The 22,528-nt window shown below is 38.4% G+C and overlaps 1 protein-coding gene across 2 annotated transcripts in view; it reads left to right on the top strand.

The window, feature by feature from the left end:
- The first annotated feature begins 631 nt into the window (after window positions 1-631).
- The window catches only part of LOC148355041 (tensin-3-like), a 34,573-nt gene continuing 12,676 nt past the window's right edge, over window positions 632-22,528 (top strand). Inside the window, exons 1-7 of one of the 2 annotated variants that reach the window (XM_088349960.1) lie at window positions 632-884; window positions 2,511-3,286; window positions 4,079-4,206; window positions 6,190-6,280; window positions 6,353-6,421; window positions 20,094-20,250; window positions 20,333-20,742. In XM_088349960.1, coding sequence (XP_088206086.1) covers window positions 2,662-3,286; window positions 4,079-4,206; window positions 6,190-6,280; window positions 6,353-6,421; window positions 20,094-20,250; window positions 20,333-20,742 — 1,480 coding nt within the window. In that variant the 5' untranslated portion in view covers window positions 632-884; window positions 2,511-2,661. The remainder of the gene's footprint in view (window positions 885-2,510; window positions 3,287-4,078; window positions 4,207-6,189; window positions 6,281-6,352; window positions 6,422-20,093; window positions 20,251-20,332; window positions 20,743-22,528) is intronic. The other variant, XM_088349961.1, reaches the window with a different exon arrangement.

The following is a 22,528-nucleotide window of genomic DNA, read 5'->3' on the forward strand; positions in this document are numbered from 1 at the left end:
CCAGTGTGGTAAAAAAAAATGTTTTTAAGGTGTATGTAAACACAGAAATGCATCGTTCCATGCTGAGTGTTGCAAACAGCAGCAAAGCCAGCCTGAGGAATGTTGTTTTCAAACACAAGTGGTTCTACTTGAACCTCTGAACCCGAGCAGAGCCCACCTTGCCTTTTCTTTTTCTATCTTGCGATAAATGCTGCGCACACGTCTGGATTGATCTGTTTCCCAAATTTGAGTTCCTCTCTGTCCTCTCAGGTTCAAGTTGCAGGTTGAAATTTGTCCCTTCCCCCTTCAGTGCACAAGCCTCTCAGATGCCCGCCCACATGTTTACATTCCCTTCCCCGTATTTGAGCAGCTCAAGGCCTTCGCACATGCTCTTTTCTGATTGCTGACTTCTGTGAGCTTTTTCTAAGCTGATAAGAAAATGTTGACCCCCCCCAGCTGACCCCCTCAGAACCTCACTTGAGCCTGGAATTTAAAAGCACGACTCTGCAGATACCTGATTCGGGGGGCTCTCAGGATGCTGGGGGAGGTTGAGGGAAGCAGAGGAAGGGACTCAGCTCAAAAATTGTCCCGGTGAAGGCGGAGATTCGTCAAGGCGGCAAGAAGCGTAGTACGGGCATGGGTGGGAGAGAGACAGGAGGGACTGGGGGTGGGCTCTTAGCACCTTAACTTATTTGCTTGTTTTCCTGCCTGCGAGTCCAAACGGATGCCAGAGCGCAGAAGAGACGACGCTCCGCTTGAATTATAGCATCTCCTTTACAATCTCAATTTGTTCCTTCCTGTTTGTCAGCAACTTTTTCTGTTTCAACAACCCAGGGAGGAAATTCAAGCAGTCGTTCTGCTCAGTCTGCAAAGGAAATGGTGAAAGTTGTCTTTTCTGACTGCAGGTACAGTAGACAGTTTAGTGTCCATTACAATTTTCTTTGCATTTTGTCTGTGCAACATTTATTTTTTAGATGTGTTCTACTGTATGTTGTGCTGTGTGTTATGTGAACGAAATCTATCGGACCATCTGTGAGATCTTACCATGCATGTCAGGAATTTATTGCCACTCTGGACTTAAGACATTGTGCTCGTATAGTTCTGGTATGCGGCCTATGTATTGTTGCAAGACCTTTGAGTGATAATAAAAATAAAAAATCTGACAGCACATAATACATCATTTTAATACAGGTGCTATTTATTCATAGTTGATATGTATGTAAAAATAGTGCTGACTCTGAGAAGGGAAATTTAAACATGTCAAAACGTTTTAAGATATTTGGGGGAATTTTGTAAAACTTTGTTTTCTTTCAAAAACAGCTGGGCGCCAATCACTTGTTTCATTTTTTGTCAGATATGCCGATAATCAGATTTATTATTTCTTTTAAGCCAGAAGTTTAAAAGACGTAGGTCTGTTATCTAAGACAACAATAAAGAACATAATTTTTTTTTTGGCATGCCCTGATTCAATGCCCTCTCTCAATAATCTATCAGCAATACATTATCATTTCTCAACTTGGATTCAATTTTCAATACCTTTTCTGATAAAATTATTATTTTAGTAGTCAAGATACTCACCTGGATGTAGGACGCTTTGTTCACAAAACCCCCAACTTTGACAGGTCTGTACTGAAATATAATTTTTTTTTTTTCAGATGTTTTTATAACCTCATAAACAGCCTTGACAGACGCTAACAGTACCATGATACTGCGATCATGGTTAATGGAACAGACTCACATTGAAGGCTCCCTCCCCACTGTATCTGTAAAAGTCTCACCCAGCATTATTCACGAGATGTGATGGGGCTTTGGTTTGAGCGCAACATTGTTCTATAATTGTCTCAGACTTGAAAAAAATAAATCCCATTGACTGTGTTTTTAATAATACAGTATATTAGCATTATAAAATGCATTAAAAAAAACTACAAAAAGCTTTTTCAGACTGATGGGTATATTTGAAAAAAATGTTGACACCAGTAGCTTCACTCATCAAAATACTTATCCTCCCCAATTATCCGGATCATTGTCCGCTAAAATTGGATAGCAGGCCTCAAACAGAGATCCAGCAATCTTTCTTTCTTTCAAAGAAAGTCATTGATTTTTCACCAATATCAACTGTGGATATTGAGTAGCAGCCTCAATGAAAAGTATTGGTAAAATAATGTAAATACAGTATAGCTGTTGTATAATCCAAGAGATGTGTTCTTCTACAAAATCTAGCTCTAATTTACTTTTTTTTTCTTTTTTGTTTTTCAGAAAATGCATCAAAATCAATTACTTGCTTCTATGACTACAAATTATCAGTATTGGCCTTAAAAAGTGCATTAATTCTGCAAGGTTGTGATAAGCAATAGTGAGCCCAGCTTTTTGCGGTTTTTGTGTGTCAACAATAAACAATAAACGTATTCCGACATTAGAGAGTGACAAACGTGTTATTTGTGTGACACACACTCATATAATCTTCATACACACACCAAAATGTTCCCCTGTCTTTGATCTCTGTAATTGAAGCAAATGTTGTGTCTTCACAGCTGACCATGGCTATCAGTCGCATTCATGGCTGCCATGATGAAGAGCTAAAATGAAGGTTCTTCATTTTGGCCTTTGGTTTGAAATCTTGACTGGCATTATAGGACACAACTGAGAAAGCTGGTCAATACTTCGTTGCCTCATTGATTGGTCATGACGGAGCTGGCAGCATGTAAAAACCCAACGGAGTTGATGCCAAAAGATGAAAACAGTTTGGGACAGCCTAAGATTGCAGAAACTTCATCGAGTGAAAGGGAGACTGATATCCTGGAAGACGAGAATGATGAGGGAGCTTCCTTATCAGAAGGCCCATTTCCTAATATCTCACTACCCACTGGGACTCTGGAAGACAAGCCCATATTGTCCCATTCTGACTGTCATAACAGCTGTATTCAACAGGAACTACAACCGCAAAATAAGCCTGTATCAAATGGAGAGTGCAGTTCACACAACATGTGGAAAGAGGAGCCACCATTAACATCTCCTTATACACAAACCAGGGGGTGCAAAAACATGGACATTTTGCAGCTGAATGTAGGGACTGACACTTGCAAGAGTCTGCAAAATGCCGATATATTAAACCCAATGCAGTCATCACAAGAAGTGGAATTTGCGTCATTAGCTGTTGATATAGATGACTCAATCGAGCAGTTGAACCAACTGATTTTAGATTTGGATCCTACCTTTGTTCCGGTTCCTACTGGCTGTACCTCATTGTCACGGTCCACCTCTGTCCAAAGCAGAAGTTTCAGTGAGAAAGGATATGCCCATCTGACTGGTAAGGATATTGACTTAACATAATATAAGCCCGTTGTCTGGTATCTGGAGCGTGCTTAGGCTGATGATCTTTTCGTGACGGACAAACAGATGTTCTTTAAGTTTCACCATCTGTTTCAAGGGATGATTTCTCTAGAATCAATTTTAATGATAGGAGCACAATGAGCTCATAAACACCTACATAGATGTGTAGGCATTTTTTAGAATTCAAAATTTGAAAAGATGTTCCTAAGTTTTAGGACTGGATGGTCAATCAAATTATTTCTATTGATTTGTATTCTTTTAAAAAAACATTAATTTGAAAGTGTGCTAGAATGTGAAATTGAGGATAAGTAATTATCGGTAGTAGTTTAGTTCTGAGGTAGTTCTAAAAACCATATGATAGTTGCTAACAAGTTAAATATGTTATTCACGGGTGATGGTTTGGTGTTTTTTCATGAGCGTTGGCAGTTACCCATCCATTAAAAGTGATTGAAATTAAAAATTGTCTGAACAATATGCAGGACATTTTTTTTCTGTGGGGCTTATTTAAAATATATGAAATAATCAATCTCCCGGAGAGACAGTTAAAATCAATATTTTATTTTTGGGCAATATCGCCCAGCTAGCCTTACTACAGTATGTCATGACCTTTTAGTATTTTTCCAAAGCAGCATTTCAATGGAACACAGCATTCCATGATTAGTGTTATACAACAACAGACCTGGTTGAGGAAATAAAGATGCAAGACTGATTTTTTTAACCAACTGATTTTTATTTTGCCCTACATTGAAATGTTTCCACTGATACACAGGATGGAAGCAACAAAAACAGATCAGTGATGTGACAGACTACTCTAGTGTTTGGACGCTCAACACGGGCCATGGAACTCACAGTCTGGGGGACTACCTGGTCTGCACTCCTTCTTACTTGTCGCCACAGGTAAAATAAAAATTAAAAATCTAAACTAATGGAGGCACCCAGCCTCTCTACATCACATTTGTTTCAATGCAGGTCCATTAAGACAACTGTGTTATACTGCAGACTAGTTTTTAAAAAAGTGTAACCAAAATGTGATGATGCATACACTTGCTAGCATCATGAATACGGTGACAATCATAGTTTACATTAGATCCAAAGTATTGTTGTTTGTAAGCCTTCTGTATTTAGGTCTATAATCCCACCTAAAAAAGAATAAAGAAATAAAAGGTAAATCTATTGCTATTAAATCTAACATAAAATATTTTTTGTTGGATGGTAATTTTCCCAATTTCAGTTTATTTTTTATTTTTTAACTGCACTTTTTTGCAGGTCACAGCTGAAAGCATGGGTAAAAAAATAGAGATATTTAATCATATAATAAAGTACCAAAATAATACCTACATTGCGCGAACTGATCTTCCAACTGAACAAGAAAATGGCCTAATAACAGAACAAGAATAGTTGTATCGGAAATATTATTTGCTTTATTTTTTATGTCTTCCTCCTAAAAATAAAAACTGCATATTTTTGACGGGGAGTAGCTTTAAGGACTAAGGGGAATCACGATAGAATAGATAATGTAAAAAATATATAAATATATTTTACCAAAGTACATTTGCAACATAGAAAAAGTCTTATTATTTATTTAGGTCTACAAAACAAAATGGGCAAAACAGTACTTCAATAGGGTTACGTTTCAAAAATAACCTGAAAGGCAAAATCCGTTTTTTTTTTTTTTTTTTAACAATAATTAAAATATTAAATATTCTGTTTTACACATCAACCAAAGAACAAAACCATTTTACACCCCAAGCATTTTTTTGAGAAATTAAAGTACTGTATAAATATTTATTTTTACAAACAACAACAATACCGTCAATAATTATTAAGCAAGGAGAATGTTTAGCCAATCAGAATGCAGAGCATAATGTATGATGTAAATCCATGAAGTCCCGGGACAGTGAAATGCAAATCACGTTATAGCGAGAAATTGCTGTATCTAATTTTTAAATTATTACTTTTTGTTGTGTATTAGAGGCACAACAGCTGGGTGGTGAGCGTGCAGCCCCTTTTGTTGCGGAGGTCCAGGGTTTGATTCTAGTTACTATGGGGTCCCCGTGCAGAGTTTGCATGTTCTCCCTGTGCCCAAGTGGGTTTCTTCCGGGCACTCCAGTTTCTTTCCACATTTTATAGACATGCATGTCAGGTTAATTGGCCAGTCCAAATTTTCCTCAGGTGTGCATGATTTTGTGTGTGTGTATATCTCCATGTGACCTGCGACTGGCTGGCAACCAGTTCGGGGTGTCCCCTGTCCACTGCCTAATGATGTCTCAGATGTGCTCCAGCACCCCCACGACCTTAGTGAGGATAAGCGGTTCAGAAAATAGATTAATTTATTAGAGTAGCATTTTGGAGTTGGAAATGTGTCTGTATCTTGCATGACCCAGCATTGTCTAAAATAAAAGAAAAGCTTCTTTTTATTTTTCTAAAAATCAATAAAAAAATATAAAAATGATTTGCCAGTGGACCAAGAAAATTTGAAATTGAAAAGGTGATTTCATTTAATATACAACATTTTAATGAGCTGATCTAATGTTAAATACTGTAATTGTTTTTCAAGTGAGTTATATTTCACTACCCTTGAGAATCCTAAAGACCAGAGCTTTCTGTTGCTCATCAAAGGAGAAAAACCTTTGCAGCGTATTACATTTTTTGTCTTTCATTTCCAGGGAATTGACCTTTTCACACTTGGCTTGTTAGTTGGCATCAATAGCGTTCTTGTTTACACTTAAACAGTCTGTACTTGCATACAAACGCATCACAAGACCGAAATCGGATGATACGTCTGCATTCATCGCCTCATAAGACTCTGGAAAACAAAACATTAATCCTGGCTCGCCCTTTCTTATTCCTTCCATCTTCTCGTGTCTTTGTACGAACAAGTCTAAGTGTGCAGACCACAGCGGCCAAAGTGAAAGCTTCGAATGCGTTCCGACAACTCCGGCCTTCCCTGTGTCTCCTCCAACACCTTACGGTAAGAAAATGTTTCACCATAGAGGCGTCCATTTCGGTTTATTCTAAAACCTTATCACTTTCCTTTTTCCAGTGGACAACATGTCAGAGTTTTCTCCTATCATGACCGGCGGTGAGTGGGCACAACACAGCTGGACACGAGGTATTCTTTCTCAGGAGCATATGACCATTTTTTTTATGCACCGGTGCAACGGGGTAGACAAGATTTTCTGCTTGACTAGCAGGGAGTTTGAACTCAAACATTCGCTGATGGCTGTCGGACAGGGTTCAAGAGATGGTTGGAATGTTTTCTTGGCATAACTCATGCACACATACATATGCAGGAACCCACACACACGATTAATGACGCAGAACATTTTTTGTGGACAATGTTGGTGTGACTTTGTTTTTAGTAAATTTTGTCCAATTAAATGAAGAGAGAAGGTGTTGTTCATTTTCCTTATTTAGAGGTTTACCAGGAAATGTACCCAACACTACACTGCAAAAAAAAATTCAATCTTCAATCATTGGCAGAAATCTTTGCCCTCTAGGTAAATCAGGAGTCTCCAACGTGGTGCCTGCGGGCACCATTTAGGCCCCTAAGACCACCTGAGCATCCAGCAGACTTAACTGCAGCAATGATTAACTTGAGTAAAAACTGGGCATGACGTTGTAGACAAATGGTGTTTATGCTAAACAAAGTGTTATGTGATGTTCACAAATACAAATTGACACTTCATAACAGCGTTGATGTTCTCAATCACTGTAGGTAAAACCAATTAAATACAAATTACCGTATTTTCATGACTATAAGGCACAGCCTAAAGCCTTTATTTTTTTTAAAAGCTGACCATTCGCCTTATAATACAGTGCGCCTTATATATGGATCAATATTGAGTCACAAGGTCTCGCAATTAAGACAAGCAGCCGTCGACTAGATTTTCCCCTGTCGGCGTTGGCCGAAAAATATGTAAATCACATGTTTTGTTGATCTACGTACGGCCTGGAGAAAACATTCTTTACTACTGTAGTCTGTATTTGTAAACAGGAATTATGGGGCTAAACAGACAGCTAGCAACAAGCGACGTCCATTGATGCAGATGCTTCTTAGCAGATATTTTCTTTTATTTGTACGCATTGTTGCATGTTTTGGAGTATGTTAATATTTTACATGGTTGGATTAACTGCACTCACGGATGTAAGAGGACCATGGTTGCGTATTATTATTGAACGGGATGGCTGCAAGACGACTTTGGTGAGCTACTCCGGCTTTATATTTTCCCTGTATCTTGTTTCAGACTCCTATTGATGTTTCTGTGATGAGTCTATTTTTAAATTCAATTCAAAGCGTTATTGTCATATACACAGTAAAGAACCACGTTTCCCCGCACAACGAAATTCTTAATTTGCTGTACATACAGTTGCCGGCAAAAAAAGAAAATAGAAACTAAGAAATGGTTGGCATTTCTTGAATCTCAAGTGTTTCACCTTCCTAATGATACATAGAATGACGCATTTGAGTGATTGGTGAGATCGTACAGACACTGTGTCTGAGACACGTATTTGCTTCTTTGCGAGCCGTCTGAATGTTATGGGGTTAATAATATTGACTGAACTATTTGACCGTTTTGCTGACGTTCCCACTGTAGTGCCTCATAGTCCGGTGCGCCTTATGTATGGAAAATATAGGACAAAAAATATTTTTGGGGGGTGAGCCTTATAACACGGTGCACCTTATAGTCGTGAAAATACGGTAATTAACCAGCCAGACACTGGGTGCAAAGCTCTGAACCTTAAATCACTCCGGGTTTAGTTGGTTGACTGAGCATATTTAAACCTCTAAAAAATATAGTCTGGTTATAACATAGTAATAAAATGATCCAAAAAAATCGTAATAATTTGATGCCGAATAAACACCTATCAAACTGGTTGCCCTTTGTGGTAATCTGTAACAAAACGGTTGTCTAATCCTGTGGTATATATTTTTCTTGTTTTAAGATATTTTATCTAATTTCCTGAAATGTTTAAATATTCCATGAAATAATACTTGCCACTACTTACCACTAGATATATCACTGTATTAAGTTGTACAACAGAAAATGAGTGCTCAAATGTACAATGAAGAATACAAACTATGGAGACACAAAGTGACCGAACAATTTTTCTCCAAACTTTCTGACCAGCCTTTTGCAATGTTTTTGGTTTTTAAGGTACCCGTAGCAGAAAGACAATATCAGTTTCCTTTAAGTGAGGCTCATGTTTTGTAAAATTAATGAAAATGTCTCTACTTATGAGTATTTCAAATCATGCATGTTTATATGATACATGGATTTTCGCTTATTTTCTTTAATCAATCTTGTTTATTTGAATGTCTGATATTTTACCACTAGGAAGCACTGGATAATACACTCTATCCCTTTAAAATAGCAAAACAGCCTGCCATCTACTAGATGCCATAATTCAGATTATTTTACAAATAATGTCCTTATTTCTTGTAGGAACACAAGTTAAAAAAATCTTAAAACTAGAGAAAATAAAATAAAAAATGTCTGCCAATTGGGTAGGATTTTATCTTTAGGAGTGTAGTTAGATCAATGCGCTAAATTAACTACATAGTCTATTATTTTATTAGAATGTGTCAGAGTGGCAACTATGTAGAAAATGGACTTTTAGAATAGAATAGATAGAATAGAATATACCTTTATTGTCATTGTTACAAATGGGCTAACATATTGTGACAACAAAATTGGGCATGACACTCCAGTTTTACACATTCATAGTGAGGTATGAGCAAGAAGATAAAAATTAATTAATTTAAAATTTAATTTCCTTAAGAGAGCTGTATCGAATTTGGTACCTTTTTACTCATTACTGACATCTCTTAGCTTGTGGCATCAGTGCAGCCTGGTGAATGGAATTTGGGTTGGCGTATGGACTGCACTTGAAGCAAGCCTTTTCTTACTTTCACCATTTTCATGCTACACTAACAAATATAAAGGAAAAAAAGGCTCCAGCACTCTCCCCAACCTCATTTTTCCAACTTAATGAGTTCCACCTCAAACAACATTGCTAAAAGTAAGACAGAGGAACATAGATAAGATAGAAAACAAGTATCAGGGATTTTTTCAACTTAGTTGGGCATTTTAAACACACTTAATTGAGAAATTATTTTATTTTCTACTTTTTTAATGACCCCTCGCTTTTAATGTTCCTGGCATGCAAATTTTCATTTGGTGGTGAATGGGAACTTCGCTATTTCCAAGTTTTTTATCATTAGCAAGTTCAAATGGTCAGAGGACCTACGCGTTGGAAATATTGTTAGAAAACACGACAACAAGGTTACTGTTGCCTTTGGGTATCATTGATTGGTTGGTTGGTTGGATCCCTTAACCACTAGGGTTGGAGGGCACCATTTCCTGTGGTGTGTCTTGGGCAAGTACATTCTGGTGGTGGCCATCCCTCTCCAGGCCTTTTCTGTATAAAGAACAACAATGCAACTTTTCCTTACTATCAGCTTCTCTTTTGCAAAAAACATTAATGGAAACATAGCTAATGACTGCAACAATATGTTGGCACAAGCATCTTTGTTTGTGCATACATGCAAGGTCAAAACGCCAGGGCCAAACGTTTTGTGCAAGTCCAGCTCTGATGACAAGTAAGAGTTAATTTGTGATAATGTTGTCAACGTGCCAGTGTTTTCTTTGTGTTTGTTTTTCGAGACTCTATGAACATTACACAAATTGAGTGGGCGGGACCTCCCTTTTCAAATGAAGCCGAGATCAACATTGCGGTAAATTTTGTATTATAGTTCTCGATCCTAGGATATCTCTCTTGCAGTGTGCTGCGGGGAGAACAGCTGATGCTGGATGTCTAATAATAGTTTGTGGTGATAAAGGGAGACCACCGCTGACAGGATGTCCACACACATCCTGTTGTGTGAGGGGAGGTTGGATCGGGTCTTTTGTTGCCGGGACATCCGGAGAGGCCACAGTATGAATTTTCAGTGATCCTAAATGAACAAACCAGTATTTGATAACAAAATGGAAGTAGACCTATTTTCTGCTCATTTTCTTGCATTTGACTGGTTCAACCTACTGATGAATGGTTTAATTGCACTTGATTTCAATAACATTGATATCATTGAAAAAAAGTAATGGACTCATATGCAGAAAATAATTAAAAGTAGGAGACAAATGGCAAAAATATTGCAGATACAGTGGGCAAAATATGACTTCCTGCAATGTTCTTAAAGAAGGGTGAAGAAAAGAAAACACAGACTGTTTGGATAGACAATTGCTTCCTGTTTACCACTTGAAGAGCAGATAATGTCTGGGAAAGAATGTAACCGTTTGGGACGTTAAATTCCCAGTTCAATTATTTTGAGGTCCTGTTTACAGTAATTGCTTTAATCACAAATGACCTGGGGCCAAGTCAACGGCACCGTTGAGCTTAGCTCAACAGGAAAAGTTCTACCAGACTGTTGTCAGGACAACATTATTACGTTATAAATGTTTCAGTTTTCTCTATTGAATTGTTTCAAATGTCTTCATTTTTTTTTGTTCAGAATTTGAAGGAGACATATCCAGCTGAATCAACTTTTTGGAGCATTTGCCATTTTAAAAATACATTCCACACTAAAAACACAGTTAACGTAAAGTCTGTGAAAATTCCAGAACAATCCTGCATCCCAGCCATCTCATTAAAACAGTTGGGTGCATACTTTTGTACAAGCAAATGTGAGGGCCCTTCAGTACCAGTTTTTCAGGCATGCTCAATATACAAACATTTAGCATCTAAAAACTCCGTTAACAAAATATTACAAAGAAGTACTGGTACTTAGATGTCAAAAATCTAGAATAGGGGTCTTAGACTCGCATTTGCACCCTGCGTGATAGTTTGAGGCCCCTGCTTTGATATGAAAGTTTAACATCAGCCCACGTGAGCTTGATATGGATGCTAGCTTCATGCTAATCAGCTATGCAGAGCTCAAAATTGAGAACAATTCACCCTCAATTGCAGCCACAATAAACGTGTATGCGGGATAAAAACAGAAATACTAGCTCTATAAATGCAGGTTCCGTCTGAAATGTGTTTTAAACGCGGAGTTTGTAAGTCAGAATTCTTGGCTGACCCCTCCCATTAAAAGCATGAGAGGGAGCAAAATAGACAGAGACGTACAGAGAAAAAGACAGATGGGGACACAAAGAGAAAGAAAGATAAAAACAGACAGAAAGATAGAGATAGAGAAAGAACGGCACAGAAGGAGAGACATAGAGAAACATAGAAAGACTAAGAGAGAGACAGTAAGAGATTGAAAAGGAGACCAAAACACATGCGCTGAGATAGAGAGACAGACACATGGAGAATTTTTTTTAACAATTTTTTTAATTAATGCTCAATATTTTTTCTTAGGATCTTATTTTTTGCAGAAAAAAAAAACATTTTAAAATAGTTGTGGCCCCACTTTGCCTGGAACCTAACTACGGTCTGAGACCCATGATCTAAAATTTAACTTGAAATAACAAAAACTTGGAAACCAGAGATACTTCTTGAAGTATTTGAAAGTTCGAGGCTATATTTCTGCTCTTTGAAAGTGTTTAACGCAGAATGCCAGTGGACACTTTCCATGGGGGGAGGCATGTTTTTTTGTGACAAGGTATCCTACATCCTGATGAGAATAGTCTCTAGTGAAATAACCTTAATATTATGAGAAAAACTATGTGTCATAACATACAATTGTAGTAATGCCAATAGTTTATTTAAAACGTGCTCAAGGTCACAGGTTATGTGCCTGTTAATAATTAAAAAAAATGTCTGTAGATAACAATAGTTCTGTGGAATGATACCTTGCACATTTTTTTTCTGAAGTTCATCCAGCCGCCTTAAGGCCCGGTCACACAGCCTTTCACGGGCGTATCGAGGCTGAATCACGGCCAGAAATTTCTGCCCCTGAAGCAGACGCTGTTGGACGCTTTGAGATCGCGATACAGACGAGATACAGCCGTGCTTTACACGCGGTAAGAAATTCACACGCGGTTGGCCGCGCGAAAAAGTTTCGCGCTGCTCCAAACTTTAGACCACGGGTAACCGCGGGCGGCACACGTGGTACACACGAGGTAAAGACGCGGTACGAACGTGCTAGGACGTGCTACGGCCGCGGCCAAGACGTGGTTACACGCGGGCGGGACGCGAAATCTTAGCGGGTAATCGCAGGTGGAGCACAGTCATAGCACGGTCATAGCACGGTCATAGCACGGTCATAGCACGTTTGTTCTGCGCCTGTATCGCGGTGTTATCACGTGCATTAATGTGTGTACCGCGTGTAAGCACGGTCATACGCGATGCAGCCGCGGTTACCCGCGATGAGGACACGGAACAGTCGCCGGCGTCTGTTTTGCGGGCATACCACGGGTAAACAGCGGGTTTAGCCAATTTTGCACATTTTCCACCGCGTCTGCTTCACGGGCAGAAATTTCTGGCCGTGATTCAGCCTCGATACGCCCGTGAAAGGCTGTGTGAGATGTAAACCATATAAAATGAGTTTCTGCACGTTAACACTGGTGGATAGTATACCGGACCAACACTTGACTTTGTGAACCCTAAGAGGACATGGGGCTGATTTTATATCCTCAAATGTTTGAACTATAGAAGTGACAATAAGGTCACTGGGAAATAAAATTCCCTCTGGAGCTTTTTGGACTAATTTCTGATGCCACGGCATCAGACACATGGCAGGAGGCACGCTCAGTCTGCATGCTTTTGTCTCTGTGTTTGGGGTAAGCAGAAAGACAAGCCCATATGAACCCCCCCTATCCAGTTCTCCAGCATCATCACCCCCTTTTCTCTTTGTTGCCCATAAAAGGCCACATGTAACCTTTGACACCCCTGGCTCCCCCTCTCTGTAATTCATTCCGATTGGGGGAAAGTGCCCACAGTGTCAAGAATGAACAATGCTCAGTGGTCAGTCAGAGGAAAAGGCTGGAAGGGTGGGTGGTTTTTTTTTTTTTTTCATCTCCAACTTTCAATACTCCCTCCCCTTTTGCTCTGTCCCTTCCTCGGTGGAAACACACGAGTCGAGCGGTGGCAGAACAAGTAGGAACAAACGAAGACGTTCTTTTTTTCCATCAATGAAGGAATTGGCCATGGCCTTGCAACAATCTGACTCCTGACAAAGCGCTTGAGTGAGACAGGGCCGAGTATCTTCTTAAAGGGAAGAAAAGAAAGAGTGCAGGTCGGGAGAGTTCCATCCACATGGGAAGCCGACTGAACTACGCAGTGAATAAGCGAAAGAGGCAGGGATTTTGGTGCAAACAGGAAACCTGCATAGCATCACATCATGACCGCATGGCTTGGTATGTATGTTCTCCTACAGTTTGTCAGACATTCCTTTCCCTTTCCTCTTAGATAGTCATTCCATTTTCTTATCTGCGCGACATGACGGGAATGTGGGAAATTTTAAAGTGAATGTTTGTCTACAACATCTCTCCTGGATGACAGATTTGGGATGTTTTTGTCATACACTTATCGTGTTCCAAACTCCCTTTATGATTACTCAGTTAAACCTTTTTCAATCACATTCGATTTAAATGTTTACTTGGGTTTGCAAATCTTTGTTTCCTAACCTTGCTTGGGCCAAAGATGATATTTTACAGGAAATGTTTTTATCAGGCCAATGTGGAGAAGTGGCAGTAAAACAGGCCAAAATGTATATGTCATAGGGTGCATATGACAAGTGTTTTCACCAAATGTGACTGCAGCGATAAGTCATATTTGCTGACATTTAAACCTGTTAGGCACTCTGTTGAAAATGCATTAATTAAGACATTTTAAGGTATATTTTTCTGATGTACGCATCTGGGGAAAACAATCGCACAGTCATTTTGTTGCCAGAGTAGGAGTTACTAAAAAATAATTAACATTTAAAAAATAAACAATAATAAACCTCAGTAAAAAGTATTAAGACATCGAATATTGCCACCTATAGGTGCAATTTTCCCAAGGACCAGACCGCAAATGGACATACATAACTCTAGCAACAGCTCTCTTCTGTTTGTAAAGTCTATGTGTGATTTTAAATTAATCCGAGTTCTTGACAAATGAAGACAAACAGAGCTAAATTGAACAGCTACCGAGCTCTTAACTTTTTGCCTACATAAACAGGAACCTGAACTTGAGTACGCCACTTTCAGCAGAAGTTTGTGGCAAATGGCTTCATTGAGAATGTGCTAGCAAGGGATTCAAGAACATCTTTATTGCAGCGAAGTCACAAATGTTCGAGCCCAAATCTAGATTAAAGACCCATACAGAACTCTTTTCACAACAATTTGAGAAATCTCATACTCATCGGATAGCCATTGTAATAGATACCTACTTTTATAACAGATTTTTTTAAAAAATGTCAATTTCAAGGTAAAATTTAATCGGGTCATGCGCTTTGTTTCACAAGAACAAGTTCAGTTGTGACCAATTTTCAATTGCAGTCACTGTGGGTGTGAGGATTCCTTTAACGTGTAGTTTTGAATAAAACCAAAAAACCGATTTAATGACGTTGGAACATGTTTGTCATTAAGTAATGGCTCCAAGACCCACATACCCAAGTGATTACGTAATTCTTAAGTTGTCCTTTTCTGTAGCTCGTAATGCACATTGGTGAGTGCTGTGAAACAATTAATTTAGTGCTGTCAAAGTTCAATCGTAAAAGCCACATTAACCTTTGCGTTAAATCTTTGCTGCTTTACTTTTGATGGCACTAAATTAATTAAATTTAATAGTCGCATTAACAGTGTAAATGACAGACCAATGAGAGGAAATCTCTTTCCTATGAGCTCACAGTTTAATCTACGCTCAATTTTGGCTTTGAACAGCCAAGTGGAGATTGCTCGCCTCAGCAATTTCAACTCCCGGGAAGTTTGCATAGCAACAAGGAGGCAAGCATATGTGTCTCAGGAAAATAATACAATTCCCAGCGCTTTATAATGGATTTACCTGCAAGAGGCAATTGTGGTTGAAAGCCAGTTGAGAGCACTCACTTGAAACAACCTTTTGAAGATGATGTGAAATGCTCAAGCTACTACATCAAGCCAAGGGAGAGTGGTTTAACTTAGTGGCTGCATTAGTCACCCCCCCAGTGGACAGAAAACATTTGTAAATAACCTTATTCATTGTGGACTCTAGATTTCAGTTCAAAAGTAACATAGGACACATAACTGACACGGTATACATAATAATAGCATGATATGTTCAAGGTCTGAGACATTTACCATGGCTTGATTTATTTGGCGACATAGAAATCAGCAATGATCCAAGTTACATTTTTCAAGACTCGGCTTTGGTTTCTTCAAAAGTCAGACAAAGGTACAATTGTAAAGTCCCTATGGTCCATGATGACCAAAACAGATGGGCAAAGAGTCCGGAATTTTAATTCCATTGAAAAATACGCTCAAAACGTCTGGAGGCTTTTTCCGTCTAATTTATGGAAACTTCTCATGGACTTAACGTGAACGCCTTCTGGTATGGCATCAATTTACGCATAACATTGTGATGGATCCAACTTATGCAAGTTTAAAGAGGAATATAATTTTATTTAGTTCTCTGACTAATTTCTAAAAAGTCCATTTCGATAATTTCACTCCTTTTTATATTCACATTTATATTGTATTTCGTCTCGCATTCTTCGGCCCTGTAACAAACAACATTGTTGTACCAGGCGAAGACAGCACATGTATTACATGTGCATGCCGACAGGCTAGACTACTACGTCTGAATATTTGGTAGCTTTAAATGAAAAGCACAGCGGGCCAGGCAGCTTTTTGGACCGAATTTGGACCAATGAAAACATTTGATAACAACCTTATTCATTGTGGACTCCAGAAAGAAAACTATTGGCCAAAATTATTGAAACTTGCTTCTTCTGTTTCCATAGTTTCCCTTTGATCTGTGTTCGGCAATGAGCTTGTAGTTGTAGTGTAGTTTGTGTTATTTTTCTTTTTTTTCTATTTTCTATTGTTAGATAACACAACCATAAAAATCAATTATTTCCAAAAATATGATTCTTTTACTAACATAAAAAAAAGTTAACTGCTATCCGCCATATATGAGGGTGTAAAAATATGGATAACTACGTTCCATATTCCACTACACTGAAACAGGAAAAACTTTCTTATTCATTACTTATTCATATACTTATTCTATCTAATTTCGGATTATTTTCTTAAACTTAGCTTTATTTTGTCTTTTAGTAGTAAAATAAGAGATTTTTCTTATATTACCATATTTTTTTTCTTGTATAATAAGAAAAATAAGCTGTTTAAAAACAAATTTAAAATAGAATCAAACAAGAAAAATATTTCTTATATGAACTTTAAGTATTTAACCAAATGTATTATTTACTTATTTTCTAATTGAAGACTTCACGCTCATAATTGATTCTGTTTAATACTTGTTTTCTTTTTTTGTAAAATGAAAAAACATGTGCTCTGTTATCCTCTTCTTGTGTGTGTGGGACACAATTTACCAGGATCTTAACTACTGTGCTGAGTCAAGATTAGCTTCCAAGCTCCACTCTAATCTAAAACAGAGTAAAAGATATGTTCTCAAAGAAACAACAACGAAAGCTGATGGCTGTTGATGTTGATGATGCCATGTATAGATGAGAATGTCTTAACTAGACAATATAGTTCCTGTTTGAGATTAAAAACAGCAAAATACAAATTAACTTCTGTTGGGGCCAGGACATAGTATATTTATTATTTTACATTTTTGTTCTACCTTTTTTTTGTAAAAAAAAAAAAAAAAAAAAACAACGGGCATGTGCAGCTCTTTGAGACTCTGTCATTTCGGGCTATTCAAAAAAATGTGACTTGACTTGAATAAGCTTTTCGGAAACCACAAAATGGTCAAATAAAAAATCTCAAAATGCGCAAAGTAAAAAGAGGAAACATATCATAAAAATATAGATAATGGTCTACCTCGTTTGTATGACCAATATGTGAATATAATAGAATTGTCTCCATCCACGGCAGAGTTCTGTGGTCATGGGTTCAGATCCAGCTATTAGCCTTCTTTTGCAGAGTTTGCTTGTTCTCCCCATGCTCGTGTGGGTTTCCCCCGTGCTCTCCGGATTCCTCCCGCATTCTAAAAACATGTCAGGTTAATTGGCCGGTCCAAATTGTCCCTAGGTGTGAATGAGCGAGTGACTTGTCTGTCTCTGTGTGCCCTGTGACTGGCTGGCAACCAGTTCAGGGTGTTCCCTGCCCACTGCCTGAAGATAGCTGGGATGGGCTCCAGCACCCCTGCGACTCTACTAAGGAAAAGCGGTGCAAATAATGGATGGATGGATGGATGTCTTTATTGTCATGCATAACAACGTAGGTGATTCCGTGGTGCAGTGCTGAGCACATTCGCATGATACATGAAATGTCCCTTGTTTGAGACCAGGTGGAAACATATGTTGGTGCCACCGGGCTGAACTTACCCTAGACACACCGAAGAAAATGGTGCCCCTACAACCCCTAGTGCCCCTAGTGATAGATGGATCCAACCAACCGAGATTAAACATCAGACTCCAGGATAAACACAAAGTAAAAGAGAAAAAAATACAAAAAAATAACATAATAGTAAATAGGCAAACATATTCACAAGGTAGTGCTTTGAGACTGGCCTAAGTTGTAACAATAGAGCAATAACTTCAGTAAAATTCCCAAATAAGCCCCATAAATAGGAAATGATGCCAGTAGGGTGTACAACCATAATGAACATGGTTGATTTCATTGTCTATAATCACATTCACAAGTACAATCTGTAAAATGCCCAAAAGTGAGAGAAACAACAGAGGAAGCAGAGTATTTTTTGACTGAAGGGACGAATCTAGTTACAAATGTTGCGATTAACGTTAACAAGTGTATGTTTTGCAGACTTTGCAGCCATGTCCGTCAAATCCTCTTGGATGCTCCCCAATAGGAAATCCTTCAAAGTACACATGCAATTAACAACAAACAATCAAAGCGATGGATGTTTTGTCACTTGTTCTTTGGAACAAGGCTGCTCTCAAGAGCAAAATTCCTCCATCTCGGATTCCTAGAATGAGAAGAGTGGCGGGGTTTGAGAGGTGGGAGTTGTGAGGGGAGGGGAGTATGCTTGTCTGTCTGAACAAGGAGCCCTTTGACTGGTTTTGTAGTGACTCATAGTACTTGCGGACTGCTTGTGGCCTGAGGAGGCCTGCCTTCGTGTTTTCTGCATGACGTGCATTGTTTGAATGTCAGGTTGTCACTCTGCATGTTGGAGCCAACATGCCGCTCTGCTAAGTTTCTTTTATTATGTCACGGAATGTACAGTTCAGTACAGTGGATGCTAGATGCAATTTTTTTCAAGGTAATTCCAGCCGAATGCAGAAACAAACATATGGAGGACTGATCCTGCCACGTGTGGGAATAAATATATAAACAGATAAAGAACTACCTACAAATATATGGCATATGAATAAATCACCTAATACCTGAAAACAATTCAAATAATACACGTGCAATTGATTGATTTATCAATGCATTTTGTCTCTTTTTGTCATTTTAGTACTTCTTTTGTCACATATTTGTTGGTGCGTTATGTCTCAACAAAATATTATTCAAATGACCTTCTGGTTGATCAGGGATCAAGAGAGACATTGCAGTTGATAAATGCACTTGTCCAACCAAAGGGTGAGAAGCTCTGCGAGAATGACTGGTGTTGTGGCGAGAATTGTACCCCAGCAGAGAATTGTCCCCCTTAGCGGGAGCACGTACACGTCACTCGCGCTGTGTAACAAACCATAAAAACACTTTTTTCCTCACTCTTTAGGAATGTAATGGCGAAAATGTCACTATAAACACTTCGTCTTGCATTTGTTGGGAATGTAATAGAACGGTTATGCACATTTGAGTAAGTAGCATGTTTATTTTTCCTTTTTCTTCCCAATAGCACTGGTATTAGAAAGGTTATGTGCCCTACCATAAAGCTTATTACGCTGAAATGAACTGTCAAATTAGCAACAGATACAACAGGAGACGAACGTTTCTGATTTTTTTCATCAAACACATAAATAAATTGTATTCTACTTGAATAAACAACCTGAGCACGCTCCCGCTAGGGGGGGCAATTCCCCGCAGGGAGACAATTCTCGGCAAAACTCCGGCCCCCTCATGTGAATAACATTTTGTTTTATTGATTTCTATAATATGTTTTCTTATGTTCTGCTCATATGTATTTAGTTATTGATTCATTCATTTTTTTCCAATGTGTTTATTTTACTTTACATATTAATTTGGGGAGGTTGGCCTTTCATTTCTCTTAACCATATACAATAATTTTGCTGTGGGTCTTAAAGGGGCAGTGTGTATTATTTAGAACTTCCTAGTGGTAACAAAAAAACTGCATTTGTTCAAAAAATGATAAGCAATAAGCAAAAATACATGACCTATCATACAAATGTATTTTTTGAAATACTCAAAGGTTGATTTATTTGCATTGATTTTACATAACATGTGCCTCACATAATGGGAGCTTAGATGATTTTCACCATCTTGCTGCTGTATGTAACCGAAAAAACATAAAAGTTTGGGCCAAAGAAAAATGGTGTTGTTTTGTCTCTTTGAGTCTCCATAATTTGTATCTTTCCGTGTGCTTTCAATACTCATTTTTGATCGCAAGATTCTAAGATATCCAGTGGACGGATGATACACAATGTCCCTTAAAAGCTTTTTGTTCTGACTCAGGGCTAGCTAGCATTTTAGCATCAGAGCGAGAAAAGCCCTATAAAAATGAAATAAAAGAAGCATTCGATCTGTCTCTTTTTCTTTTTTAAGATACTCGAGGTTTCCTTGACAGTGCCAACCATATGGGCAGCTCCATTGACAGTGAATTGTTCCAATCAGATGCTTCGGTGAGCTCAGCTTCTTGTCCGCGGATGTTTGGGTCCACATGTTCGGTGTCATCAAGCAGCCCCCTCCCACACAACGTCAGGTATGCATACATCAAGCTAACCCAGAAAAATACATTTTCAAGCTTTCATCTCAGAGCAAATATTGCGGAATGTTCCTCGCAGCGACACACCGCCTCCTGTGTGGCCACAGCGCACGCCGACCTGCTCCCAGCCCTCAACCCCCATCAAGCGCAGCCCTCCCAATGCGCATAGTTCCCCCCGGGCTGCTCCCAAAGGACTGGAAGCATGTTCCAAACAGACTGTGAACGGCAACCTGGAGCACAGCCTCCTAGAGGTCATGGGGGACCTGAGGGTCCTGAGCTTCGGAGGACTGGGTGACCTCGCTGACGGCGAGGTTGGAGAATTCCCTCCACTGCTGCCTGAAAAACGTAGAGCGGGTGAAGGCAGCACCTGTTTGGGATCTCTGACTGAATTTTCCAGTCCTCGTGTCGAAAGCAGCCTCCGCCTTTCTTTTCCATCGCTGACGCCTGATCCCTTTAAGAATTTAAGCAGGACGCCGTCGCCTGGGGCAGGTACACATCATCTGATGTTTTGTATTTCAGTTTGAGAAATCACAAGTGAAGACATTGGTACCCATAACTCTGTGACGTGCTGTGATGTTTATGCCCGGTGAGCCACAATCATATCTCCAAATACATTAACCTATTGTACAGCGTATTCATCATTGTGTTGGTGACATTTAAAGGAGCAGGACGGAATTTGGAACTTTTTTACTCACAGCCGCCACCTCTGGCTTGTGTCGTCATAGCAGTCTCTGTTAGGCACATTCATGATGCACGTGCAAGTTGACAGGCTTGAGACTGCTGGAAAGTTAAAATAAAACTTGGACATGACAATGACATCTTGTGAGGGATTTGTATCGTAATAAATGCAGCAGGGTGACTCTATTGCCCAATTAAACGTACATTAATCTGGTAAATTAACGAAGGGCTACCCAAAGATATTTTGGATAGTTATGGATAAGTTTGGGCAATTTACAGGATTGATACATATTGACAAGGCCAGTTAGAATTAAGCACAGGGATTTACTGGATATTGAAATACCCAAAGAATGCTGCTTTTGCTATTCTCTATAAATGGAGCATGTCTCTTCTAAATTTAAGATATTTGCATGATTGTTGAACGTTGGTCATATATTTCTCCATGCAGTGTAGTATTAAGTGCTGCAACGACGATTTGACAAGAATCTATTAAAATCGATGATTAAAAGCGTTGGCAACTAATTAGATCATCGATTTGTTGTATTGCGTGATTTATGAGCCACCAAGAATGTGAAATCAATGCAAATTAGAGTGCACACTATTTCGTTGTTATGCTGGCAATTGTAGTATCGCTTTAATCTGGCAGAGGGCGCCAATACAGTTTTTATAAAAAAGCTGTTACATTTTTTTTATACTGTACTACATTTTGAACATAGCATCATTTACAATCAAAATTATCATAAAGGTTTCAACTTCGTATCGTTTGACTGTTTAATCAAGAAACAAAGTCAACAATTTTCAAGGGAACTGAAAGTGCTACAGGAATACATAGAAAAAAATAAGTAAATAAATATAATTCTATGTTTAACCGAACCCAAGGGGGAAATTATTTAGGTCAAGTCATGTTTATTTGTATAGCCCTTAATCACAAGGAGTCTCAAAGGGCCGTACAGACCACATATTATGGCAAACCACAGACTATTATTACACCATCCCCTGATCTAAAACCTACATAAGGGCAAGGAAAAACTCAAAAACCTCAACATGAGGAAAATTAAGTAATCTTGAGAAGGGACCGCACATGAGTAATCAATTTAGCATATATCAGATTTATATTGGCAATGTTTATCATATTCCAAAATTTAACGCCTCAAAACAAATTTGTTGACAACTTTTTGAAAAGTGGGTTTGTTTACATTTTTGATTATTTCTTTGTGGTTAAAACAAATCTACACATTGAAATGTATTGATTTTTCTTTTTTGTTTTTCATAAGTCCAAATTGAATATGATCTGTCGATAAAGTAGTATGAAAAGAGTATCTTACATATTTGCAGGTGTACTTTTCGATGCAATATTTAAAGTTAATTGACAAACACTTATAATTATTTTTATTGTCTTCTATAATAGAATATTTCGTTTTGTGCACTATCGTCTATGCGTCCATAACTTCGATATTTAAAAAAATAGGGAAATTAAAAATCAGAATTATCGATTCATCGAAAAAATAATCGACCGATTTATAGATTATGAAATTAATCGGTAGTTGCAGCCCTACTAGTATTCTACACTTACACATAAAAACCACAACAATAATGC

This window comes from Urocampus carinirostris, chromosome 12 (genome assembly GCF_059441175.1).
Source record: "Urocampus carinirostris isolate Australia breed hairy pipefish chromosome 12, RoL_Ucar_1.0, whole genome shotgun sequence".
NCBI lineage: Eukaryota > Metazoa > Chordata > Actinopteri > Syngnathiformes > Syngnathidae > Urocampus > Urocampus carinirostris.